Raw genomic sequence first — 27,086 nt, 5'->3', positions numbered from 1 at the left:
GGCCTCCCAGAGTGCTAGGATGACAGGCGTGAGCCACCGCGCCCGGCCGACTTCCATGATTTTTGTATCCAACAAACAGGACGCAAGTTCTTTTGAAACACACATAGAGGATTAAGAAATATTGACCCTGTATTAAGACACAGAGAAAATGTCAAATTACACAGAATGTGTGTCATGTAGGCCATGTTCCCTGACAATGATAGAATTAGAAATTAATACAATAATAGTCCTCCCCAGGCTTACCCATTTTTGGAAATTTAAAAATACCTTTCTAAATAACTCTTGGGCTAAAAATAAAGCAGAAATGGCAAACTATGTAGAAATGAGTGATCACGAGAGTAATAAATATCAAAATTTGAGAGAATGTAGCTGAAGCAGAAGTCAAAAGGAGCTCTATTTCTTTGAAAGCACATAGTAGAAAAATGACAGATTTAAAATACGTGAAGTAAATTCCAGTGACTGCAGGTAATTCCCTCTTCCTGAGACACCTGCTGTCACCTTCTAAGAACTGGCATTGGAGTTGTCTCTTTAGCAGAAACTCTTTAGCTCTTTTAGAGGAAAGAAGGTCCATTTCTGCTTTAGATGGCATGGTCTTGGTCATTTAATATGTGCCCAGCATTGCTCTAAACATTTCACGTGCAATAACTTGATTAACTCCTCACAACAATTCTATGAGCAGATAATTCTTGTTGTGTTACAGATGAGGAAACTGAAGCAGAGAGGTTAAACAACTTGTTCAAGAACACGGAGATACTTAGTGGCAGAGCTGGGTTTTCAACTCAGGCAGTCAGATGTGTCTCTATCTCTATACACGTGGGCATTCATGGGATTATACGCACTGGTGTCTTTTTCATTCATGCATATAGATTAATCCAATTTAGTTTTATGGATGTTTCAGCACCCCCTGAAATAAGCAAGGGTGTGTCACTAGGCCAGAGTGGGGAGGGTGCCTTCAAGTGGTGTGTAGCCAGTAAGAGCAGCGGCCCTGGGCTCCCGCAGACCTGCTTATAAGTCCCAATGATGCCATTTATTAGCTGAATCACTTTGGATGAATTATTTAACCTAATTAAGCAGTTGCTCTATTTGTAAATGGGGGAGGTAATATTTATGCCTCATAGGGTTTATGTGAGAGTTAAATAATGCATTCAAAACCACGACAAAATACACACCCATATTATCCGCTATTATTATTGTTATGGCAGAATGTGAGGAGTGGGGTCCTCAGGGACTTGGCTCTTGTCCAGTTATCCACTGACTCGCTGGCCTTGGGCTAACTGATAATGAGTTTAATCCTCAGTGTCTTCGTCTTTCAAATAGGGCTAATTCCTGCCTCAAATTGTTCAGCTAGCACAACATCTTGATAGCAAAAGCACGAGGCTCAGCTAAGGTAGCATTATCGGCTGATTTCCTCTTGGTTCATCTGACAAGGGTGTTGGGGAAGATGCAATTCAGTCAAAGGGGAAGTGTTCCCTTCGGGCGAGTTTCACTAGAAGAGAAAACACAGCTTAGTGGGGAGAGCTGGGCCCTGAAGAAGGGTCATCTGACTCTTTAATTGGGGAACAGAGAGCACCGGGTGCCTGTTGAGAGCCGACACACTCAGAATCTCTGGCTCTTTAAATTAAAGAAGAGGGACTGGAAAAACCAGATGTCATTGTGTCATTGTCTCTTTAAATCAGATTGATCAGGAGGAAATCTGGGTTTAATAAAGAAGAGTCTATGTCTCTGGGGCAAAAAAGTGTTTAAATGTGGAGAAGAGAAGGTGCCAGAACTTGTGCTCACCTGTTTGTGCCAAGAAGGCCAACAATCCTTTAATGCCCCGCTGTGGGAAGTTAAGGACCAGATATGTCCCTTCCCCTCTGTCATTAATTTTTTCACCCAGAAACTCTTTCCTGGGAGCTCCTGGGCGTTTTGTCTTGTCCTGAGACCCTCTAGTCTCCCTGGGCCTGTGGCAGAGAGAGAGCTGGTGAACAGTGTGTTCCTTGTTTCGCATGACTCCCTTTTTCTTTCTCATCCCTTTTCTGTCCTGCTGCTCTGATTTGTAAAAATTGTTAAGGAAGTGCTGATGATTTAAACTTACATTGCGGTGTTTTAGCCTGGACAGGTGGGAGGGACTCTCCTCTCTTTCTACTTCACAGAAGGCATCCATTCATCTACTTGTTCAGCTTTCTTTTTTGACAACAAGACCCTTTCTTAAAATGAAATCTTAATATCCAATCCCAGTGTATAAAGCAGATAAAAGTGAAGCTATGCAGATTGAAGAGGGGGGAGGCCCAGGAGCCCCGCCTGCTTGACATCCCCCTCCCCGACCATGCTGAGTAGTTTCTGAGGCACATGTTGGGTATCCTGGGGTTCCACAGAGCCTCGTTGGGAAGCTAAGCTCCTTACCTGGTGGGAAAACCAAGGCTTAACAGAGACAAGTGCTGTCCCCAAGGCCCACAGCTCTGCTCTCCTAGCCCAGGGTGCTCTCTGCAGGGCTGGGCTGAGGCTGTCCTGGGCCCCTGGCTGCTCTCAGTGGTAGGCTGCTCGGAGCAGGGTGCAGTGCGATAAGAAGGGCTTAGGACAGATGACCTAAGCATGAGCCCTGGCTCTGCAAATCAGCAGCTGGGAGATGTGGAATAACTCTTACACCTTCTCTGACCTGCAGGTTCTCTGCTACAAACTATAGATGGGATTTGTCGACATGGGGTACACAAAGCAGCTTGAGTGTTGTGGCCACCTAGCTCTTGGTAGGGGCTGTGCAGGTGGCAAATATATTTTTATTAATTAAATGAGCTAATGGAGAGGCACCGGTGGTCAGATAGACTAAGGATGATAGAGAAGGCAGTTGAGAGAAAGGCACTGAGCACTGAGTGGGAGGAACTGCAGTTTAGTTGCTTGAGGTTGAGTTCTGGGGTCCTGAAGTCTTTCTGTGCAGAGAAGAGTTCGTATCCCTGGCTGTCCTTGCTGAATTTGGGGGCTCATTTGAGGGGTGGGGTCACGTGGGAGATAAGATTCCAGGTTGTAGGTCATTGCTGCCTAAGTCATTGGCGGTATCTCCCATCTCCTGGCGTGAGAGGCATCTGGAGGCTGGGGAGGGGAGGAAGTGGGTGGCTGGGCTTGTGGTGCTCATGAGTGTTTTTTATTGTGGCTGATATTGCAGCTACTGCAGTGTTTCTGTTACCACATGCCTCGATTCTTTGATAAAGATGCTGAAGTTCTCTTCTCGGCTAAGCTTCATCATGTGGGCTGAAGACGAAGGGCATTGTGTGGGGTCCCCAACACCTCTTGGTCTGTGAGAGCACACCCGTGTCAGAGGGGAAGGAGCCTTTGCCGGGGGAGCTGGTTGAGCCCACTCTGTAGGGAAGCCTGGTGGTGGGTTCCAGTTTCAGGTGACTCTGGATATCTTGCGATGATGGCCTCTTCCTCGAATTTTCTGATCTGTGCTGAGCTTTGTTATTGTTATTTTATATTTTTGGAAAGCAGCATGCTACAGTGGGAAAAACTGCATGGGAAGAAGGAAATGTAGAAACCCGGGTTCTCTTCTGTCCCTGTCAGTAACTCATTATTTGGTCTTGGGCCTTGGTCTCCCCATCTGTAAGTGAGGGGATTTGACGGTAAAATAGTTGAGGTTGCATTCAGCCCTAACTAAAAGTCATATCTTTTTTCTTCCCTTGCCTCCTTAAAGATACTTATATCCAGGTTAAAGCTACAGAGAAGTTGACTTGGCTAACTCTTACATATGGTTACTTTATTTAGTTTTTACTATGTGCTGTACATTGCATAAAGAACCTTAAAACATTACCTTATTTAATATTGTCAGCCCTGGCAGACAATATGTATTTTTGATAGAGGAAGGAGGCAGGGAAGTGGGGATGGATTTTGTAAAACCGGGAGTAAATTTTGGCAGTGCCGGTAGGCATGCAGCCACACTGCTTGTGACAGGCAGATTCAGTCAGTTGACACCAACTTACTTTTTATGTGCCCAGCTCTGTGCCAAGTACCTTGGAGCTACCAAGACTTATGAGATGCTATTTCTGACCTCAGGTTCCTTAAAATTGACCTCGGAAGTTGAGATTGCAACTCATGAAACTTTGATAAATATGAACCGGGGCAAGTTTTGTGGGGAAAATGGGACCTGCACTGGGCCTTAAGGGTTGAGTTTGGAAAGTGGAGGAGGGTGGGAGACGTGTTAGTTATATGTATATCGGCGGTGGTAGAGAACAAAGGGACATAGTGCTAATAGAAAGCCCCAGTGCAAGAATGAAGGGGTGTGTGCAGAAGACAAGGGGAATAGGTTGACAGAGCAGGAGATGCCTGGCGGAGAACAGTGGACCTATGGCTAAATGCGTGAGCGTGGCCAGCTCCCACAGGATCGTGACAGACAGGCTGAGGACTTTTATACAGTAGGTTGTAGGGAACCATCACGTATCGGGAAACAGGGATGTCATGGGATTGGAGCAGAGAGATAAGGGAGGTAGGGACTGGGGAGGAGGCTGATGCAGTGGTACAGGGCCTGCTGCTCCAGCAAGGTTCAGCAGTATACTTCCCCCCCCGCCCCCCGTGGCCGTGGGGGTGGGGGAAGGGAGGTCAAGCAACACACTCTTATTCCTGTTTTTCAGATGAGGAAAGTGAGGCTCAGAGGGGTTACACCGTCTGTTTAAGGCTCGGTGATAGCATGGGGTGGATCGGGTATAGAACCCTGACCGGCATGATGCTGTGGAACCCATCTTACTACTTAGCCTTTGGTGTGAGAGCTTCCTGAGGAGGAAGAAGAGGAGGGAGACAATGGTGACTCACAGGGGATTCTGTTCTTCTAGACCCACCTGTTTGCAGCAGGTGATGGGGAAACTGACTATTAGGCACTGGTGTGTGCCTGGTATTGCGCTAGAGGCTTTCCATGTGTGATCTCTCGCAATCCTCATAGACGCCATAAGGCGTGTGGTGGTGTTACTATTTACAGATAAGATCTCAGAGAGGTGCGGGCTTGATTAAGCTCTCACAGCCAGTGATTGGTAGCAACGGATTTTGGACCTAGTTTTCTCTTTACAGTCACACTTCTCACAGAAGGGGGACCAGGCTGCCTGGCTAGAGCCTGCTGAAGGCCAAGAGATGTGCACATTCTAGGGGTCCCAAGAACTTACATCCTGATGGACAGCTAGGTGCCTGCCTCCCATGCTTCAGGACACAGGTGTTCCCAGTCTCCAGAAACTTCTTTAATCCATTCTGTGATGGTAGCCTCTTCCCACTTCCTTAGCATGTGTGCTTGTTTGAAGACCGAATTGATGTCTTGTGTGTGTGGGGTGTGTGTGTGGGGTGTATGTGGATATGGGTGTGTATAGGTATGTGTGTGGGTGTATGTGTATGTGGGGTGTATGTGTATGGGGTGTATGTGGATATGGGTGTGTATAGGTGTGTGTGGGTGTATGTGTGTGGGTGTGGGTATATGTGTGTGGGTGTATGTGTGTGGGGTGTATATATGTATGGGGTGTGTGTATGGGGGGTGTATGTGTATATGGGTGTGTGTAGGTATGTGTGTCTGGGTGTATGTGGATATGTGTGGGGTGTGTGTGTGTGGGGTATATGTGGATATGGGTGTGTATAGGTATGTGTGTGGGTGTATGTGTATGTGGGGTGTATGTGTGTGGGGTGTATGTGGATATGGGTGTGTATAGGTATGTGTGTGGGTGTATGTGTTGTGTGGGTGTATGTGTGTGGGGTGTATGTGTGTGGGTGTATGTGTTGTGTGGGTGTATGTGTGTGGGGTGTATGTGTGTGTGGGGTGTGTGTGTGGGGTGTATGTGGATATGGGTGTGTATAGGCATATGTGTGGGTGTATGTGTGTGGGGGGTGTGTATGTGTGTGGGTTGTATTTGTGTATATGCACATACTTGGGGTCTCTTCCTTCAGCGTGGGTCTCCATATGACCTCTGAAGAAAGGACACTCTCAACAAAAGCTTATTAACTCGCCTTCCTAAAGGAAGACTGGGTTCCTGCTTTCTAGTAAGGGTTACGGAGATCTTCTTGGGAGCGGGAACTCTGTGGAGGCTGCTGAGGGGCCTGAGTGTTGATGGTACTTGTTGAAGGGAACATTTTATCTCAAACTTTAGAAACTGGCAGGTAAATCCAGGCTGCTGGTCTCTGTGGAAGCTAGTTATTTATTCAGCTAAAATTGGTTAAATTTCTGTTATGTGCCTGCTATGTGGTAAGTACTCGGTAAGTAGACATGTGGAATAAATGAATTAATGACAAGTACAGCACTCAGTTTTGATAGCAAGTAACAAAAGCTTCATCTGGCTAAATGATCCGAAGAAACGTAGTAGAAGGATACTGCTCAGATCATTGGAAGAGGACTGGCGAAGATCTGTACATCCTGCTCAAAGCCAAGGGGTGGCTTGGGGAGGACAGGAGCCAGGGCAGCTCTGGGAATTTCACGGACATCTCTGTTGGGTGCTGCCGTTGGTTGACCTGGCTCCATTCCCTCCAAACTCCTGCCACAGTTCAGATTCCTTAGGCAGCTTGGGTCAAGACAGCCTCCCCAGAATCATGTGGGGACAGTGAAGGGTATCTCTGCAAAGGGAGGTGTTTTGGGCATGTGCGCATGTGCACACACACACGCATATTATCTGCTCTAATGGATACATAAGGCAACCCTGAATCTCCAGGAGTTTATAGTCAGTGGGGAAAGATAGGTAAGCAACGGGATAAATAATAGTAGGCTGTGATAGTTGCTATGGAAGGTTTCTACAAAGTGTGGGAGGAGCTTAGGGAGGTTTTAATTTTTGCATGGGGGAGGCATGTGTCAGATAAGATATGCAGAGGTTGTCTGATCCGAGTTTTAAAAGCTAAGTAAAATTTCACCAGTTGGACACATGCATTTCAGAAGGAAGCCCTTGTGTGACAGCACAGTGATAAGAAAGAATGGTGTGTCGAGGAAATGCAAGGATTTCCAAATGCTAGCTTGGTCTAGAGAGTGTATCATAGAGGAGGAAGTGTGAGTGGAGCTGGATCTTAAAGGGCCCCATGTGCTCTGTTAGGCATCAGGACTTTAAATTCTAGGAGTTGGACTGTCATTGAGTGACTTCAGGTGGCAGAGGGACATATCCCCAGTTTTGGGAAAATAGTCATGGAGGTGGTAGCAGTGTCGTCAAATTCAGCTTTCTTGAATATGGCTGTTATGCTGGGGACGCTGATTGTTCCAGAACCAGCCAGAGAATGAGGTACCGAGGGAGTCAGTGAAGAGACTTCCCAGATGGCTGGAGAACCCCAATATCCATGGGCATTCCCAGTAACTCCTTCTGCTGCGGATTCAGGGGCTGGTAGTGGGTGAGGAGCGAGGCCCCTGGTGCTTTCATTGCTCATGGGGTTTCAAGTGCTTGACAGTGACATATCTTTGGCCTAGAAGGCTGGAGGCCACTGAAGGTTGTGAAGAAGCAGGTGTAGAGCGTTTATTCTCTGTCCTACCTCTATTCTCCGTAACCAGTTCTCTCTCTGTGCTTAGAAACTGGCAGTGAGTAGTACAGCAGTAGTCAGGGAAGAACATTCAGGAAGAATATAGAAATAGCTTTGGCCCTTGATGCTGGGTGGGAATGGAATCACTTCCTTTTGATATTCACATTGTGATTTTGCAGAGGAAGTTGGATGAGATTGAGAAAGCGTGGGTCCCCAAGAGGTTGCTGGGGGTGGGGGAGACCTTCCTCTTCCTTATAAACAGGAGCTCTCTGACAGGGACAACACAATACTGTTTCCTTTGTAACAGGTGGTTTCTGAAAACAGGAAGATCTTTACTCCTACTGTGAGGATTTGAAGCTTGTGCTTCGGAGGAATTGTGTCTAGAACCTATTTGAACGAACAGTGTGGACAAGGGATTAGGAACATGGGGTTCAGATCCAAAAGATGGGTTAGAAACTGCCTATCTCCACATTTTAGCTGTGTGATTTTCACCATGTTACTTCACTTCCTGAAGTTTTAGGTTCCTCAATGGAGTGAGCTATAGTAATGACACCACTACCACCATCGCCACCACCACCACCAGCAACAAAACCTAGCATTTGTTGAGTACTTACAGTGTACCAGGCACTGTGCAAAAGTGTTTTGTATTCATTAGCTCATTTATTCCTTAAACAACCCTATAAAATACATAGTGTTATTGTCAGCATTTAACAGATAAGAAGACCTAGGCACAGCAAGATTAGTAACTTGCTTGTCCCTCCCCTCCTCCTCCCTCAGCCCTTGCAAAAAGTCAGTAAGAGGTAGAACTGGGACTTAATTTCAGACATTGCCACACCAGGGTTTGATATATCATAGTGCTGTTATGAGTTTTAAAGGAAATTATGTATAAAATACTTAATATAGCTCCTGGTACTTAGTGAGCATTTCAGTAATGTTAGCTATTGTGTTTTTATTCACACTCAGCTAGTTCCTTTTTGTCTCTTGCAGAAGCAGCTCACACAGGATGATGATGCTGATGAGGTTGAGATCGCTATTGACAACACGGCTTTTATGGACGAGTTCTTCTCTGAGGTAGGCAACCTTCTTGCATCTTTTTCTGAATGTACATAAGGAAAGAGCTTTCTTAGTTAGAATAAAAAACCTCAGATCTTTCAAGGTAGCAGAGGAATGCCACAGTCTTTTGCTGGGGTGGGATGGCTGGATGAAGAAAGTTACAAGGAGTTTCTCTTTTCATTGCTTACTTGGAGGGTCTGAATTTTTAATTTTATTAAGAAAGTCAGCAGAGGGTCAATTATATGTAATTGAAGGGATGTTTTTAAAGTCTTATGCTACGTGGCAACATTTTAGTGATATTCTCTCTTGCCTAAAGCTCTTAATTTAAATACAGAATCAACCACAGGGTCATAGCTATAAGTATAAAATAAAATTGCATCTTTAGGCCTGTGATTCAAATAGATCAAATTTGTTGTTTCCAAAAATTTTTATAGTCCCTTTGACTTAATTCTAGTGACAACTGAGGAATAGAGAAACCACCACTTTACTTTTATAAGGTTCAGTAGGGGCAAAAATGGGTCACCCATGTCTGTAGATTCACGCACTCTGCTCCTAAAGGTCCTTGTTGGGACGGCGCTATGGTAGTTAGGGAGTGGTGGGAAGCTTGTGGAGGAGTGTCCTGGCAGAAACACAGGCTGTGGGACCAGGTGAACTTGGGGTCACGTCTCAGCCCTGCTTCTGACAACCTTTTGACTTTCTGAATGTAGTATGCTGAGCCTTGCTTTCCTTATCTGCAACTTGGGTTGATAGGATTTTCCCCCATAGGGTTATTATAAGGATTAAACGGGGTAATGTTTGTGTTTGTAAAGCGTGCAATGTAGCATCTGGCATATACGCGCTCAATGAATGATACTTCAAAAAACCAAGAAGCTCACTATTGTTGAAGTTTCTGCCACCTTACTATGTTTTTTTATTTCCCTGGAAAGAGAACAAGAGGCACCATATTCTTTTTACAGGGAGAATGTAGGTGCTTCTTGTCCTCTGGTTTGCGGACTTGGAAAAGTAACCCTCCGGTTCCTCTCTAAATGGAGTGGAGTGAGGCTTGACGGTTCATGCCCGTTTACCTGTTAGAGTAATAAACGGGTTCAAGAGCCAACTCGAGCATGTGCTGGCCTGATTGGGAAGTTGACTGTAAATTCTCCACAGATCCCCACCCTCCTTGTAGGTGGGACTGTCCTTTGGTCGAGGAGTCATAGTGAGATCAAACAGCACTTGGACTTTGTGAGTCCAGTGTTATTTCAGTTGTGCATTGTGGAAGGAAAATGTCCTTCCGTTCCATGGTGGGGGTGGATTTGAGATGTTTGAAGTTACTGTGGCTTGTCCCTACATTCTTGCCTTGGAGAACCAGATACAAAGAACTTCTTCCCTAAGATAAGGAATCTTCTTCAATAACTGTTCTCCCTCTTCTCCTGAACCAGTGAGAAGGTCTCCGAGAGGCAGGATTCCTTGTTGGGTGGAAGGATGGTGGGCTTTGGCCTCCCAAACATGGTTTGAGTCTACACTCAAGCATTTCTTAGTAGTGTGACCTTGATCAAGTGACTTAACCTGTCTGAGCTTTAATTTCCTGCTCTGGAAATTGGCAATGTTAGCACTTACCTTTCCAGGCTGCCGTGAGGATCACATGAGATCACACATCTGGAAAGTACTATCTAGACAGAAAAGGACTGGATGGGTGATAGCTATTTTTGAAGAGGCCCTTTGAAGACTTAACACAAGACCTTCAGGGCTGCCTTGTTTATTGCCTTCTCTTTGTTAAATGCTTTTCTGTCATTTAGGAAAAAGACCCATGACACCCTCTCATATTTAGAATGGAGAAGGGGACAGCATGGGGAGGTGGACAGAGCATTGTCTTTGAAATTAAATTCTGTATCTGCTATTACTTGTGTGATCTCAGTCACATTCCTTAACCTTTCCAAGTCTGAGTGGGTTGATCTGTGAAATGGGGAGAAAAAGAATCACCTCACAGATTCGTTGGAGATTAGAGGAGCTCACACTCAGGAAGTGCTTTAGCATGGAGTTAGGCAGAGTTACTGTCCTCCTTTCTCGAATCTGATGGAGATCAGGCCTGGGGGTAGTGGGGCAGGAGCGTGAGGGAACGGTTCATGCAGGCTCTGGCCCCATAGACGCCGGTCTGAATCTCAGCCTTCCCCATTACCAGTGGCACAACTTTGAAAAGTTAGCTATTCTAACCCCAGTTTCCTCTAAAACAAGAATATTACCTGCTGGTTATTATGGATATAAAATGAGAGAGAGAGTATACACCTAGCACAGTGCCTGACATCCAGTGAGTATGTATTTCGTAAATTTTAGTTCTCATCACCATTTTGTCCCCAATGTACTTGTGAATAAGTATAGACCACGACATTTATTTTATAGAATGTGGTCTGGAAATATCCTTGAAATTGGGAAAAAGTTCCTTTCAGATAATAGGGATTTGGGGAAATGAGGGGTATCCCTCCTTCTGTGACTACGGAACATGCTGAGCACTTACGATAAAACTTGCTTTTGAACTTGTTCCAGGAGGTCACTGTTGGTTATTTGCTGAGAACCAGTAGTGTGAATCATAGCTTGGTCACAGAGGCATTTGCAAGGTGCAGATGAAGTCACAGGACCAGGACATTTTCAGAATGTGATTCATCCTGTAACATTTGAATGGCTTCTCCAGCTTCTTGGTTGTTAGGGAAAAGGATTGGCTCTTGGGTTTTCAGGCCATCTTGGCTGATCAAGCCAGAGCCTGGTAAATGATAAACCCCATATTTTTGTCTAATTTGCAGTTGTCTGTATTTTCCTTGGTCTGATTGCTCAGTTGGCAGAGAGAGCAAAGTTTCAGAGGAAATGGACCTGCCTTCGGAGGCAGAAATATTAGGGGTTTATTGTTCTATGTTGATTTATTCATTCATCAAAATACATGAGTCCTTACTGTGTTCCAGATAGTTGTGTTAGGTGCTGGGCATACAACACTCTGTGTGACAGGATCCTTGCCCTCTGGTGTGTCCCTATCCAGTGAGGGTGATAGAAATTTCTAAAAAGTTATCATATGATAATAGAAATGTCAACAAGGTATTTAATACATTAAGTTTTGCCTGGAGGGAGAGAGGAAGGTGTGGTTCTTAGCTAGTCTTGCCATCAGAATTGCCTGGGGAGCTTCTTGCACATACACATGCCTGATTCACAGGGACTGGAATGACTCAGACTTTCTGATTGGGAGAAAGTTCTTCCAGATAATTCTGTCGCCTACTGTGGTTATGAACCACTGCGAAGTGATGCGGAGCCTTGGAAGGTTTTAAGGAAGTGATGCGGTCCGAGTGTGTTGTAGTAAAGTCATTCTGATTGCAGTTTGTGGAGGGTGGGAGAGACCAGAAATGGAAAGACAAGCAAGTTGGCTGATGGAAGCCATGGAAAAAAGGACGAGAGCTTTGACCTGAATCTGTGACACTGAGCGGCAGCATGGTGTATCATTTAGGGATGCTTTTGACTAACTGTGGCTTCAGCAGTAAAGACATACAATTATTCCACATATGAAGAAATTCGGAGTCAGGGATGATGCAGTAGTTTAAAGGTGTTGGGTTCTAGATTAGCACCTTCGTGATCCTCTTGGCTTTTCCCTTGAGATTGCGAGAGAGAGTCTGCTCTGATTCTGTATTGCTGTATAACAAATCGCTGCCGCATTTAGTGGTATGAAATAGCCATTTTGTTATGCTGGCAAATTCTGTGGATTAGAAATCTGGACAGGGCACAGTGGGATGGATTATCTCTGCCTCATGATTTCTGCGGCCTTTATGGGGAAGACCAGAACACACCAAGGTTAGAAGCTTATAGAGACTTCTTCATTCTAACGTCTGATACCTGGATGGGGGTGACTCAAAGGAAAGGCTCAGCAGAGACTGTCGACTGGAGCATCTCTGCTTGGCCTCTTTCCGTGGCTTGGGTTTCTCACAGCGTGGCCCACTCAGGGCCACCGGACTTGTTCTCTGGGGTCTCAGTGCTGCCAGGCAAGTATTCCAGCTGTGGAAGTCACGTAGCACATCACTTCTCCTGTGCTTTGTTATCAAAGCAGCCACAAGCCTGCCAGATTGAAGAGAGCAGTGCATAGATCCCATCTCTCGGTGGGAGGAGCAGTAAAAAATTCATGTCTGTGTTTTGAAGCCAGCACAGAATCACAGCTCCATTGGCGTCACCCTGCAACAGCATCGCAAACAGTAAGAAAGAGAGCAGCTAGAAAAGTCCAAAAATCCTTTTATCAAAGAAGAAAATGACCCAGATCCTCCAAGCTGACTTTTCCTGTGGCCCACGGGCAAGCACTGGGTCACGTAGTCATGGTCACCCTTAGCTGGAAGGGACATCAGGAAAGTGAGTCCTTAGCAAAGGGACAAGATTGCCAGGATCACCATAGAATTGATCATGATTCATCCTCTCGGGCTGTTAGAAAGAAAGAAAGGGCAGGGGTTGGGGAATAGCTATTTGATGGGGCAGTCAAAGTGCTTATTATGGATGGCAGTGTGAGATGCAAAAAACCTGTGATCAAATATGTTTGAAAATTCTTCCTATTCCTTTCCTCTCTTGGAAATTTAAAATGCACATTAATTTATTAAAGGCTCTAAGAAGTCCTGTAATAAAGAAACCTGCTTACCTTGGCTATCCTAGCATTCAGTTCTTTACAGAACCCTTTCTGATATGGAACTTCTATTAACAAGGATGAATGCACTTTGGAAAATGCAATTATAAGTTTTCTTTTTTGGGTGCTGTCTTAGGTTGGGCTGCTATAACAAAGTCTCATAGACTGGGTGGCTTATAAACGATAGAAACTTACTTCCCACAATTCTGGAGGTTGAAAGTCCCAAGATGAGGGTGCAAGAATGGTCAGGTTCTGGTAGGTCTCCCTTCTGGGTTGCAGATTGCAGTCTTCTCGTTGTATCCTCACATGGCAGAGAGAGCGAGCAAGCTGGCTCTTTGGCCTCTTCTTGTAAGGGCACCAATCTCAGTCATGGGGGCTCCACCCTCATGACCTAATCACATTCCAAGGCCCCACCTCCAAGTACAATCACACAGAGGGTTAGGCATCAACATACAAGCTTTGGGAGAACACAAACATTCAGTCCATAACAGGTATGCTTAAAAAAACCCCCGAGACTATTTGCAGTGGTGTATCAAGTATGCTTGTCTCCTGAAGTTACTCGTATTCATTTATTCATTCACCAAATACCTACTGAGTAACCCCACATGCTTGACACAGTGATGCATATCAAGGAGTCAGAGATGAGCAGCACATGGTCCTAGCCCTTGAGAGGGCTGAGTCAGGACTGGGAGAGGTGAGAGCTGAGAGATTGTGGGCAGAGCCTGGCAGGGTAGGGTGGGGGGAACCTAGCCAGAGGCACTTCGAGATGACCAGTCTTAAAGCCTAGGGGTTTGCTAGGTAGGCTTGATTTTTGTTGGAACTAAGAACCTCAAAGTGAATGTAAACTTGGAAATCTAAGTATTAAGTCAAATCTAGCAGGTTAAATACTTTTAATTCTTTAAGTAGAATACTGGATGACAATGACCTACTAGGTGAGCTGGTAGATTCTGCATTTCTGGGCGCTTCCAGTGGGGCAGGCAGGAAGTCCTTGCCAGTCACTTGCCTGTTGCCTTCAGGTCCCCGCCCCCCTTCCTGTGCTCTGTCCTGTCTTGCAGGGAACTACACTGCCCACGTTCTCTTGCCAATTGGCTTTTGGTATGTTTGGCCAAGGGAAGTACTGTGGACTGAATGTGTCCTCCCTAAAATTCATATGTTGAAGCTTGATCCCCACTGTGATGGTTTTTGGAGGTGGAGCCTTTGGGAGGTAATTAGGTCATAAGGGTGGATCAGTGCCCTTACGGGAAGATACATGAAAAGGATGATGTCTCTCTGCCATGTGAGGGTACAACGAGAAGGCGGCTATCTACAAGCCATGAAGAGGGTCCTCACCAGACACCGGATCTGCTAGTATTTTGATCTTGGACTTCCCAGCCTCCTGTACTGTGAGAAATACATGCTTGTGTTTAAGTCACACAGTCTATGATATTTCTGTTACAAGAATCTGAGCAGATTAAGACAGGGAGGCACTAGCAGAAGACTCAGGAGGAGGGAAGAAGCCGTGTTTTTCCTCCATTCTCTCTCCTCCTCGGATGTGTCTCCTCCATGGCCTCAGCTTTCACTCGACAACCCTGCCTCCATGGTCCCGGTTCCGCTGGTCAAATCTATTGTGGTCTGGCTCCCAGGCCCTGGCTTTAGGCTCTGGTGACCATACCTTCCTTCACTGTCCCTCCTGCTGCTGTTGCTGATTTTCAGAGGGTTTCTTGGCCGTTCCATCCCTGCATAAACAATTCCCTGTGCTATATTACTTTGGTTAAAATAACTAGACAGGTTTTTATTTTCCTAACCAAATTTGGAGTGATGCAAAGCCCAAATACACTTAACTGATTTGAGATCATCGTATAAGAATACTTGCTTTTGCTGGTCAGTGTAATTCTGAGATCATTCTCTTCATTTATAAAAGGAGAGTTGAAACACTAGTCCTAGTCTTGATAAAACCCCTTACGGACTTGACATCCGTTGTGTGGTTGATTAAGGAGACTTTTCCCTCCCTTCTCATCAGTGTTTGTTTTCTAAAACAGACAAGTGAACAAATTAAAGAGGATTTGACTGAGAAGCTCAATATGAGGACTGTTTTGGATATGGCATTTTTGGGGCAAAGTAAAGGTGTATGGTTTGTGAAAAGGAGGAATCATTTATTTGACAGCTACAACTGTATTACTTTTGTCACCTTAGAAAGGGTGGTACATAAGTGTTCAATAAATATTTTGGAATTAATGCCCAGCTAGAGGTACAGGGTACCTGGGAGTTTAGGGGAGGCAGAGAATAATTCTTAGGGAGAATAAACAAAGCTTTTTGCTTAGCCTTCCACCTTACCCCATGGCAATCTGTCAGTTCTCCAGAGTAGCACTTTCTCTGCTTCCCATTGGCTGATTAGATTCTACTGGCTAATTAGGTCCAGAGGGAAGAGGCCAGTCCATGCCTTGAAACTAACTCCTTCCTTTTGGTTAGATGATAGTGATGAGTATAATATAGTAATTATGATAGATAATACCCAACATGAAGAGTGGTTGACTTGGTATCCTTAGATTGCTTTGGGTGGTGACTGATGACATCAGGGTGTTTGTTAACTTTAGGACTGCTGTAAGGATTAAATGAGACATGCTTGTAAAGGCACAGCATAGTGTATGGCATATAATAAATGTGCAGTATTGCTGGCTATTTTTGTATTTATCATTGTCATCATCTGGTGTTTATTGAGCATGTACTTTGTGTTAAGCATTTGACACGTATGATCTGATTTAATCCTCACAAAACCTCTGAAGTGGGAATTGTGATAATCCTCATTTCACAGATGAGAGAACTGGGGCTCAAGGAGGGAAGTGGCTTGTTCAGGTCCATAAAACTGCTAAGAGGTGGAGCCAAGACTTGAACCCGGTTAGTTTGATCCTAACTTATTTTCTTAATTCTATTATTATCGAGATTCCCATATTACTGACAAATCCTTGAAAATACATTTGAAAAAGCAACATAAAATAAGACAGCATTGGGAACCTGTTAGCTCAAATTTAGCATGATGATTAAAACCAAAAAACACTCTGGACTGGTTCCCTCAGTCAACAGTGTTCCCTGAGGGCTCATTGTGCAAAAAGCTCTCTATATAGGGAACTGTGGTTAGAGGACAAAGAAATAAGGCACATGATCTCTGTGAAAGCAACAGAACCAATCTTACAAGATAGTCGACATGCACGTTAACCCAGTGTAGGCTGAATATACGTGAGCTTGGCGGAGAAGATAGAGGAACCTTTCATAGGTGGTTCTTGTATGTTTACCTGGTTCAGGAGACAGGGTTTAGTATCTAAGATGCCTGGATTCAACCCCATCATTGCCTCTTTCTGCAGTATGGCCTGGAAGACATTCCTCTACCTCTTTGAGCCTCAGTGTTTTCATGTATAAGAAGGGAGATAAGGATGATGACATCACAAAAATACTGTAAAGGGCCTAGCATCATTTCCAATAAAATATAACATCAGTGTACTTAATCCCAAAGAAACACATACAAATAGCCCTTAAGCTTTTATGGGCCCGGCACTCTTCTGCTATGTGGAAGCCCTTAAGCTTTTAGATTGGGCACTTGTCAATTTCCTACTAGGATTTCCTCCTCCTCCCCCAATTTCCTCATGACTTTTTGGTTATCTGGCAAATGCACAAAAGGAAACCACATGTAGCTGCCACCATGAAATACTCAGAAAGTCACCTTTGAGGAAGACCAACACTTCTAAGAAAAAGCAAAGACACAAAAAGAAAGCTCTGTGATTGGCCAGTTGCCCATCCTGAAGTCCTAAAGGCGTTCTGTGATTTGGTGAACTGAATAAATTGCTGTGAAATCAAGGTCCCTGAAATGCCTCCACATGGTGAAGTTGGTGAGAACAGAGGAAAGAGAACAGCTGCAGTGGGTGAAGGATGGGTGAGGGTGTGAGTGGAGAGTTCCCTGGGCCCAGACAGTCCTGTAGGCAGGTTGAGGATGGAGCACCCAGGACGTAGTTCTCCTGTGTATGGGGCCAGATGAGCATCTACCAGCCAGTCTCCAAATGCCTGGAGTGACTCCCAGCAGTCCCGTCCCAGCAACTTCCTGTCTCCTGTCTTTCTACCATTGACCAAACTTTGGGTCAGAATGCTCTTCAGAAGAGAATTTCTAAGACACCCAATCCATTGAACATGCAAAATCTAAGTCCTTTTATGGCTTATTAAAACTCGTTAAACTAAATTTTTAAATGGTTAGTGCATTTTATTCTAGAAAGCCTTTTTTCTCAATCCTGTAAAACAGTATGGCTGCTTTGGCAAGACAGTCATGTGATGAAAGGGGAAACATGGTGTGATGAAATGACATTTTATGAGTTATAAGAGGGGCCAATGTGAGAGACAAAGAGGAAGGAAGGAGAAGGTGGCAATATCAGAGTTACCTAAAAGGCCAGGTTCTGAGGTTACACAGGCCATTTTTAGAGTTGGGTAAGCTTGGGATTCTGCTAAAAATGAAACGGTATGGAGAATTTTAAAAAGTAAGTCATAGGTCAAATGGGAAAAGCATCCCAGTTGGAGTTTGGAGGGCACTGAGTGCTGTCCTTGTCACCAGCTATGTGACCTATGACTTCTTTAAGCTTTAGTTTCCTCCTTGGAGTAATGGCACTAATACAATCCTATAGGTTGTTTTGTCAGCTGTTAAAATACTTCAGAAATATTTGGGTAGTTACCTGTATGTATATTTATGCTCTGATGGTATTATTACATTGAAATTTTATTCCATATCTTTAAGCAAGTGATCCTACTCTCAAATTCTGGCATATCTAAATGAATATATTTATAGAGGGGAAAATCCCTTGCTTCAGTGGCAAAAATACTGATTTGAGGGTTAGAGAACTCAAGTTTTATTTCTCTTATTTCCAGTTCAATTTAGAGAGCTATAATCGGGTTTTTAAAAAGAGGCAAATCATCCGCTGGAAGAAAGGGATGCTGGGAGCAGCATATGTACATTGAATTATATTTTTGTTGCATCTCAGATGTTGGGATCCTATTGCATGGCATTTTACATGACTTCTGCTTGTTAATTGTTGCAGTGTAGATGCGCCCCTCATTTTGGGAGTGAGGTTGATAGACACTGCAAATGTTGAGGTCTCTTCCTGCACTGCCCCTGAACATATGCTTCCACTGGGGCGGGGGCCGTGGTGCCAGCGGCAGCCTGCACCTTTGAAGGGGGAGCTGAGGTTGCACTTAATGCTCATGCAGCGGTGCCTGGTGATGGTGCTCTATCCGGGAATGGAGTGCTGCTGGAAAGATTTCATGAAACCCCCTTTGTCCAACCAGGAGCCTTAGAAATGTGCAGAGATGGTCCATGACTCAAGCTTCTGGGTCCTGATCACCTGAGGGAATCGGCCGTACAAGCCTTTCACCAGAACTGTGTCCAGGGGAAGCTCAGGTTGTCTCCTGAGATGGTCATTGCTTGGTCTCTGTCTCTGTCTCTCTCCCCCTCAGCCCCGCTTGTCATCTTTATCTGTTTCTCCATTTCTGTCTTTCTCTTCCTCTCATTCTTGTCTTTGTTTTGCCACTCGCTAGGTTTGTTCTCTTCCTTTCACTTCATTTTTCCTTCTGTCCTTTCTGCACCCCTCCCCCGCCCCACCCTCATCCTCATTATCTTCTGTTCTTACTTTTTGGGGCTGAAGGATCTGCCCGATGAGGTTTGCTGACCCTCCCCTCTGGTTACTCTTCTTGGTTTTCCTGGCTCTTCTCTGTCCGGAATCCTCCCACCCGAGGTGGGCAAACGTATTCCTCTCAGGGAGCAACGAGTGTGGATCTTAACGGCTGCTCTGTTGAGATTAGTGTATCTGACGGTGGAAAGGCACTTACTGGGCAGCTGAAGATGTTTAAGCGATTAGCTTCTTCCACAAACCCAGACAGTGAGCATCTTTCACCAGGGAGATCTGCTAAGTGTTTATCTCAGCCGTGCACATGTTCTTCCTCTTTGGTGATGAAAGTTATTGTCTTTCTGATTACAGATTGAGGAAACTCGGCTCAACATTGACAAGATCTCAGAGCATGTGGAGGAGGCGAAGAAACTCTACAGTATCATTCTCTCTGCACCGATTCCAGAGCCCAGTGAGTGTCTACTCAGAGCAGTGACCCTCTGCATTGGGGCAGAGCCAGCCTTGTTTTCCTCGCCTCTGTGAGCAGCAGGGCGTGTGCTCATTACGTCCCACTAATGTGCACGTCGTGTCATTTCCCCGTCTCCTTTACCTTAGCTGAGTTCCCACTGCCCGGCCACAGTCAGCTTTTCTTTTTATGATCCCACTCGCGCTATTTAGCCAGACTTTCCTCTGCTGCTCAGCTCGTCGCTCTCCTGACCGGCAGTGACTCTTCTCATGTGCCCCTGCTCTGTCCCACTCTGCGCCTCTGCTTGTACCACTTCCCCAGCCTGCACGCTTTTCCCAGCCCCTTTTCTAAATCCTACCAGATCAAGCCCACTTTTTCCCCATGAGATGTTCTGAAATGGCTTAGGTTCACAGAAATCCCTCCATCCCTAAACTCCTGTTTGTTACCATGGCAGAGGCAGACTTTTTCCCGTAATTGTTTTGCATTGTTAGAGTTTAGGGCTATATTTTTAGTTCCTTAGAGCAGGGAACAAGCCTGATATTGTCATTCCACCCTTTCCTCTTTTCCATGGCTCTCTAGTACCTAAATTTAAAGTGGGAACATGTCACAGAGCACATGAGAATGTCTTGGTCACAGTCCTGCCTTCCCAGCCACCACCATCCTCCTCATGCTGCCCACATTTTAGCCAGATCATCTCTGGCTGTTCCCAGACCCTTCTTGTTCCCTCGTTCCTTTTATATATTGTTTCTTCTCCCTGAGAGTCTTGCTCTAAGTCTTCATGTCTACCTGGTTAATGCTTAGTCTTTCTTTGAGACTGACTCATACTATCTCTGTCATTAGAAGCTTTTCCAGACTCTTCCAGGCTGTATGAGGGGGCCCTGCATAGCCACCCTGTGCACACCTTCGCCAGAACTCAAACTGTACCCCACACTGCTGCATATCAGGACTGCTGATTTATTTCTCCCTTGTTCCTTACTAGACTCTGAAACCTTGAAGGCAGAATCTGTATCTTCTCTCTGATTCCTTAGTTTCTAGCTCAGTTCCAAGCTTGTGGTGGGGGCTAGAGGATGGTTTTTGAATGAATGGTTGTAGCTAACACTTAGTTTGCTCCATGCAACCCAGGGCAGCTTTGGGCATGTAGTAGGTATGTCATAAATATTTGCTTCATTCCCTGCTGAGCTCTGGTTAAAATCCTTTTGCCCCAGAAGTCCCATAGAATCCTCTTCTACCTTCTGAGTTGAGGTCCTCATGGTAAACCAGGTTGTCCCCTCTAAGAGCAGGTTCTTAAAATTTTGTGTGCTAGAGAATCACTTGAAAAGGCTCGTTAAAACAGGCTGATTCTGGGGCCCCAACCCTGGGTGTTTTTATTCTGTGTGTCTGGGATGGGGTGCCTGGAAAATGCCTTTTAAAAAATAAGCGCTCTGTGATGTTAATGACAGGTTCACATGGCAGAGTGCATTGGGATAAATACCGCTCTGGGCAGTGGGGGCCCGAGAAAGCTCCCCACCTCCTCTTTTGGTTGTTGTGGCTCACACAGCAGTTAGTCCTCTCCTTTCTAACTGATTCTGCCTGCCTCTGTTACCCAGAAACCAAGGATGACCTGGAGCAGCTCACAACCGAGATCAAGAAAAGGGCCAATAACGTCCGGAACAAACTGAAGAGTAAGGAGGGAACAAAGGGAACAAACCAGTCCCTGCCACCGCCTGTCTCAGCTCCTGGGGTCCAGCTCTTCCAAACTGAAACTCCTCTTGATGAAGTGACACCACTTGTTTCATCTTTGCTTGTGGTTTGGGCACTGTCCCAACAAGCACCTATAGCCCCAGAAGTTTATCTTTCCTTGAATCCTGACTGTAGTTGGAAGAGTCCAGAAGTGAAGTTAGGAGATGAGAATTAGAATGTGATTTCAGCTACTGCTTTGGGCTGCTGAATAGTTGTGTGACTTGGTCCTTTAACTTAGTTCCTTAGCCAACTTTTATTGGTTCCGTTCTCCCAGCACTACATACATTTGAATAGTAATTTCAGAGATACATAGATGCAAGATACATCATTCACTCTACAGACATTGCCTGGTGGGCTAGGTGTGTCACCCTCCCATAGCCTCCTGCCCCCACTTTAGAGAGCATAGTTCAATGAAACTACTGTCGTAGATCCAATTCTCCTGGGGCCCAGCAGGTTTTCTGAGTTCCAAGGCTATGGTCTGCATTCTTGCCAGTGTGTTTGGTGAATGCATGCTGTTGGTCAGAGGAGAAAGCAGTATTGCTTGGCCCAATTTATCATTTCTTCCCTCAAAACAAATTGCAATAATTATTTTAACCGGAGTGGAGGGAGGGGTCGTTAGTAGCATCTTCCAGTACTAACAGTGGTGGTGTGCCTGCCACTGAGCCAAGCACTCTCTGCAGCTTCTCACTGAATCTGTACCTTAGCATTGTGAGGGAGGTACCATTATTTATTCTGTCTTACAGATGAGAAAACAGGAACATTGAGAGAGATTAAGTGGCTTTTCCAAAGTCGTACCTAGTAAGTGCCAGGGCAAGGATTTTGGCCTAAGTCTCTTGGTGACAGAGACCCATGCCATTCATTGTTATGCCAAGACCTGGCGATCGTAAAGGCTGAGGAGTGCACGTCCGGCAGCTCACCTGCAAGGTGACCTTTTGAGATTGCACCTACCTGCTGTTACATCTCCGTGGGCTGGGGCTGTGAGACTGAGTGAGCAGGTTTGCCTTGAACAGCGTGTTTCTCGGAAGGAACAGCAGGTGTGTTGCTAGTGGAACCTTCCTCTCCTCTTCAGGCATGGAGAAGCATATTGAAGAAGACGAGGTCCGGTCGTCAGCAGACCTTCGGATTCGGAAATCCCAGGTCAGGTTTTTCCTGGTCTAATGATCATCTAGTCCCATCTTAATTTTTTTTCTCCTTAGCTGTGGAGTCATTTTTTTTTTTAAAAAAAATACAATTCTTATTTAGAAATCATTTGAAGAACTGGTCAAGGGGAACTATCCAAGTTGAAGCAGGGCCCAGGGCCAGAGTCCAGCCCTTTTGGCCCCTCTCTCACACTCTTCCTTGCCAAGGAGGCCCCTGGAGAACTTCTTAAGGCTTCCCATAGCACAGCCTAAGAGGCAGTGTGCCTCCTTGTTTTACAGGAGAGGAAATTGAGGTCTTCTCTTTAAAGGTTGTTAGTCATTAGTTGTCCGGTTTGGAGCTAGGCATTTTAGGGGTCTTCAGAGATAGGGTCCTTGTCCTTAAAGAACTGGCATGACATTCAAGTGGCCTAGGAAACTATTACATAAGACCCAGCAGGAGGACAGGGTAAAAAGACATGGTCCAGCACAGGTGCTGTCAGCATTAAAAGATCTCAGGAAGAGCTGAGGATAGGCAGAGGAGGCTGGGCCAGCGTACGGCAAACATGGGCAGGCTCAGGAAGTAGTTTGCCCTCCCTGACAGGCACTGGGGTAGGAGTGGGCTGTGTGTGCACGGCGTCTGTGTGCCCGCATGTGTGCTGGCAGCAGCCATGGTGGTGATGGTGGTGGTGTGGGTGGGAGTGAGGGGCAGACAGGAAGAGAACAGCCTTTCTGGAGAGAAAAGTTTGCTGTGGGATAGCGAACACAGAATTTTTGGTCGATAATGTCATGCCACATTCTAGAGATCTTCGAGTACCAGTCTGGGAATTTGGATCGGATCCTGTAGCCCATAGGCATTTGTTTTGGGCTGCAGTATATTAGGAGGGTATTATGGCAGTTGTTTGAAAGCTGGAGACAGTGGGAAAGAGGCTGGAGGCTGGTAGTTAGGTTTTTGCACTGATTTCGGTCTAAATTTGCATGGTGGTAGTGGGTTTTGAAGAAGTATAAATATTGGTGATTTTGCGAAGGAGAAAATATTAGGGCTTGAAGCTGAGAGGTGGGCAAAGAATAAAAATTATTATGGAGGGCGTTTAGGCATCTAGGGCTGTTGAGAGAATGCGTTTAGTTATAAGCAGAAAGAGCTGGGGAGATGAGCTAGGGCAGAAACTCAAGTATCTTTGGCAAGTATTACACTTGGGAAGGGAGTCTGGCAGCTTTAGAAAGCAAGCCCAGAGTTGTGCCAGAAAAATGCTTCTAGTCCGTGTGGCTGCAGGGCTCAGAGATTCACAGAGATGATCTCCTTTAGCCTCACAATTACCAGGTGAGGTCAGCAGGGCAGGTAAACAGATACCGAAGCCATGCCTTGGAAAGGGCAGCAGACTCTCCCAGTGGTGCAAACCTAGGAAACCAGAAAGTTGGGTCTGATACCTGGTCTTTTGACTTAGCCCAGTGCTGCTGTAGACAGCTGTGTGGGGGCAGGACCGGGTTCTGTAACCATTAGGGACCTTCCCCCTCCCTCGCCACCTGTGGGCTTACTGCGTTTTACATTGTCCCCACAGCACTCCGTCCTCTCCCGGAAGTTTGTGGAGGTGATGACCAAATACAATGAAGCTCAGGTGGACTTCCGCGAACGCAGCAAAGGGCGAATCCAGCGGCAGCTCGAAATTAGTATGTGTTTGAGGTTTGGCGCGTCCCCTCCTCCTTTTCCTGCCCTGTGCTTGTCCATCCCAAGTTGTGAGGCCCAAGGAGAATGAGCAGCAACTCTGCTTGTGGCTTCCGTGTCATATTTTGTGCCCAAGCCTAGGACACGCGTCACAGCACCGGCACATCCTGAATGCTGCATCTTAGGCTGAAGAGTGACACAGTGTGTATCAGGCCCAAGTAATTTTTTTCTATGGGATCCAGCATTTCCGCATACGTAGAGGGGAAGCAGTTGATAACCAGTTGCTCTCCTGGGCACTCGTTGCATCTTTTTGGCGTCTGTTTGACAGCAAGGCGCATTTATGAAATAAAAGTTGTGCTAGTTGCTGTGAGGAATGTAGAAACTGACGAAGCCATGACCTTTAGGAAGTTAGTAACGTGGAAGGCCAGGCCCTGCGAGGTGGGATGTGCTTCAGGTGGGAGGAACTGTGTGAACGAGGATGTAGTCAAGAAAGAACAAGTGTGTTGAGGAGTGGCAGGTTATCCAGGCCTGGGAAGGGGCACGTTTGGAGTAGTGTAAGGTTAAGATGGATTGAGGGAGGGCTCGCCCACAAACTGGCACACCGTTAGGAGGGGCTTGGACTCCATGCCATAGTGAATGGGGCTAGTAATACTCTGAGCTGGGAAGTAACACAATCAGATAGGTGCTCAGGGGAGAAACAAGAAGGAAGACAAGTCTGGAGGCAATTGGGGAAGTGTTGTAAAGGCCACAGTCTTTATAGTGAAGTCACCATATTCTTAATTTTCAGAGAAGTTTTCAAGTACTGTGTTGCGCTTTGATCTTGTATTTGATGCTCTACTTCTTTTGTTATAAAGCCGGCAAAAAGACAACGGATGAGGAGCTGGAGGAGATGTTAGAGAGCGGCAACCCTGCCATCTTCACCTCTGGGGTGAGTGCCTTGGTGCTGGGACGGCGCACCCCTCTCGTGAGCAGGGAGGCCCTTGCGCAGCTTCGCAGGGTCTAGCAGGTGGAGGGTGAGCTGCAGGTGCAGGGAGGTAGGGGAGGCCAGGAGCTCGCCAGGAGTGTGCATGAGGGCTGCGGCAGGGGCAGCCTTTCTTGCACAGTGGCTGATGGTCTGTCCGTGTGTGGCCTGTTGTAGATCATTGACTCCCAGATTTCCAAGCAAGCCCTTAGTGAGATCGAGGGACGGCACAAGGACATTGTAAGGCTGGAGAGCAGCATCAAGGAGCTTCATGACATGTTTATGGACATCGCCATGCTGGTGGAGAATCAGGTAACTGGCAGGGAGTCCCAGTGTGGGGAGGGCGGAGATGAAAGCTCAGTTTCTCCTGAGAGCAGGGAGGATGGGAATGCGGGAAGCCAGGTAAGGTGGGTGGGAGAACCAATGGGAATTTGCACAAGGAGTAACAGGATTCCAGCATCCCAGGGAGAAAAGGTGCACATTTTTATCGAATGCTGACACTTTGGGCAGTCTCAGCCTTGTCATTCTTGCCTGTTCTTTGGCCTCGCAGTTGTTGCTACTTCATACAGGTCCAATGTGCTCTGTCAAGTGCCTAGTTCTCCAGCCTCAGGATCTTTTTCCATCCTTTTTTTTTCTTTATTAGAAACGTGGGTTCTTAATGATGATGCATTAAAACATTCTCCTGATGTGGACTATTTCCCTGATGTCATTGAAAACATACGATTTTTTTCTCCAGTTCACAGTGAAAACTTAGGTTTTTAACAGTTTTTTTTCCATGTTTGTTTTTTCTCCTGTATGTATTCAAAAAGCAATTGGCACTTTTTGCTAAGGAACAGAGCAGACATTATTAATGAAAGAATAGTAAAATACTGTTTACAGAAAGACTTGAAACACTGCTGGTGCTTGGTTTGACAGCTCTCTTTGTCCAAGGCATGCTTCCTCAGGGGTGGAGTTCTCTGTCGCCTGCCTAGGGTGTTAGTTTCACACAGTCGTGTGGTTCCCAGTTCTTATGATGCAGTTAAATGTGCCACAGTGTCATAGTGCTGTGCTCTCATCCCATGAACTTCCAGCTGCTCTGCCAATTGGACAGGATTGAAAACTGCTCCCATAGTAGAGTGTAGGACCTAGTTGAAGCCTGAGCACAGCATGACTGGCTTTTGACATCGGTTGCCTGCTCAGGGCCCGGTGCCTTACCCCCAACCCCCTCTGGCCTCTGAGACCATTTTTCAAGTCCCTCCATCCCCACTCTTCTCTTTTCCCCCCACACTGCCTTGCCGAGGAACTGGTTTGAGATTCAAGTGGTGGTAAGTGCCTGTTTACAGACTGGCATAAAGTGATGGGTTTGGGTTGAGGAAGGTCTGGGTAGGGGAAGAGAATCCCATTCTAAGATGCTACGATGAATTGGGATGACCAGACTTCCTTGTCAAGAAGTAATAGCTGGGAAATGGTTGGGAATCGTGTTAAGAGATCACTGCCTGGAAGGGAAGATACAACACAATAGGTTGGGTAAACCCAATGTCTGTCATGTAAAGGGTTTGGAATACCTCATAGAGAAAGCAAATGTTCCCCACCTCAGGTATGTATTGAGCACCTGGTGTATTCTGTGGTTAGTGAGCATACTCAGTCTGAGTGACCAGGATGAGGCCAGCATCCTGCCGATGTCCTAAGAACAGGAGATATTCTTATTTTGGTTCCTCCCCATGTGCTGAAGTTAAAAAAAAAAGGTGGGAAGGGGTTACCTCAGAGTATATTTATATATAGTGTGTAGTTACCAGGCATTCTAGAAAGTATGTTCCAAGAGCCCAGCAGAGTGCCGGTCACAGAGAAGTAATTCTGTGAATGTTTCTTGAATGAGTGACACCCCCACCCCCCACCAAGCACAGGGGAACCACAGGTCATCGTGTGCAAAACGTGCAAACGTGGCCTAGGGAAGGCCGCGCTTCAGGGTTTCTGGATGCCCCTCTTGGCACTGAACATGATAAGAAAGAGAATCCCTTCCTCACGCTAGCTAGCGCTGTTCCGGGTGGGTTTACCGGGTGTGACTAGTGTCTGTTCTCTGCAGGGTGAGATGTTAGATAACATAGAGTTGAATGTCATGCACACAGTGGACCATGTGGAGAAGGCACGAGATGAAACTAAAAAAGCTGTGAAATACCAGAGTCAGGCCCGGAAGGTGAGACTCTCCTATCTGTCGCCTTCAGAGAACAGAGTCTGTTTTGTTTGCTGTCTCTCGCTCTTTCTCTCTCCCCTCTCCCTGTCTGTGTTTCTGCTGCTGCTACCTCTGGCATCTGGGGAAAGGGAGCCATGATTGACCGTATAGAGAACAACATGGACCAGTCAGTGGGCTTCGTGGAGCGGGCCGTGGCAGATACCAAAAAGGCTGTCAAGTATCAGAGCGAAGCCCGCAGGGTGAGCGCCTCAGTCTCGGCTGGTCTTACTGAAGTCTCCTCT

At 46.0% G+C, this 27,086-nt stretch overlaps 1 protein-coding gene across 2 annotated transcripts in view; it reads left to right on the top strand.

Annotated features, from left to right (window-relative positions):
* Window positions 1-27,086, top strand: part of STX3 (syntaxin 3) — a 43,132-nt gene that overhangs the window by 8,876 nt on the left and 7,170 nt on the right. For both annotated transcript variants that reach the window (XM_012643965.1, XM_012643964.1), the window contains exons 2-9: window positions 8,416-8,499; window positions 19,084-19,183; window positions 20,764-20,838; window positions 21,966-22,033; window positions 23,571-23,679; window positions 24,529-24,602; window positions 24,813-24,947; window positions 26,698-26,808. In XM_012643965.1, coding sequence (XP_012499419.1) covers window positions 8,416-8,499; window positions 19,084-19,183; window positions 20,764-20,838; window positions 21,966-22,033; window positions 23,571-23,679; window positions 24,529-24,602; window positions 24,813-24,947; window positions 26,698-26,808 — 756 coding nt within the window. The remainder of the gene's footprint in view (window positions 1-8,415; window positions 8,500-19,083; window positions 19,184-20,763; window positions 20,839-21,965; window positions 22,034-23,570; window positions 23,680-24,528; window positions 24,603-24,812; window positions 24,948-26,697; window positions 26,809-27,086) is intronic.

This window comes from Propithecus coquereli, unplaced genomic scaffold (genome assembly GCF_000956105.1).
Source record: "Propithecus coquereli isolate 6110/MARCELLA unplaced genomic scaffold, Pcoq_1.0 Scaffold202, whole genome shotgun sequence".
NCBI classification, from domain to species: domain Eukaryota; kingdom Metazoa; phylum Chordata; class Mammalia; order Primates; family Indriidae; genus Propithecus; species Propithecus coquereli.
Note: the sequence above shows the minus strand (reverse complement) of the source record. Positions and strands in the feature narration are given on the sequence as shown.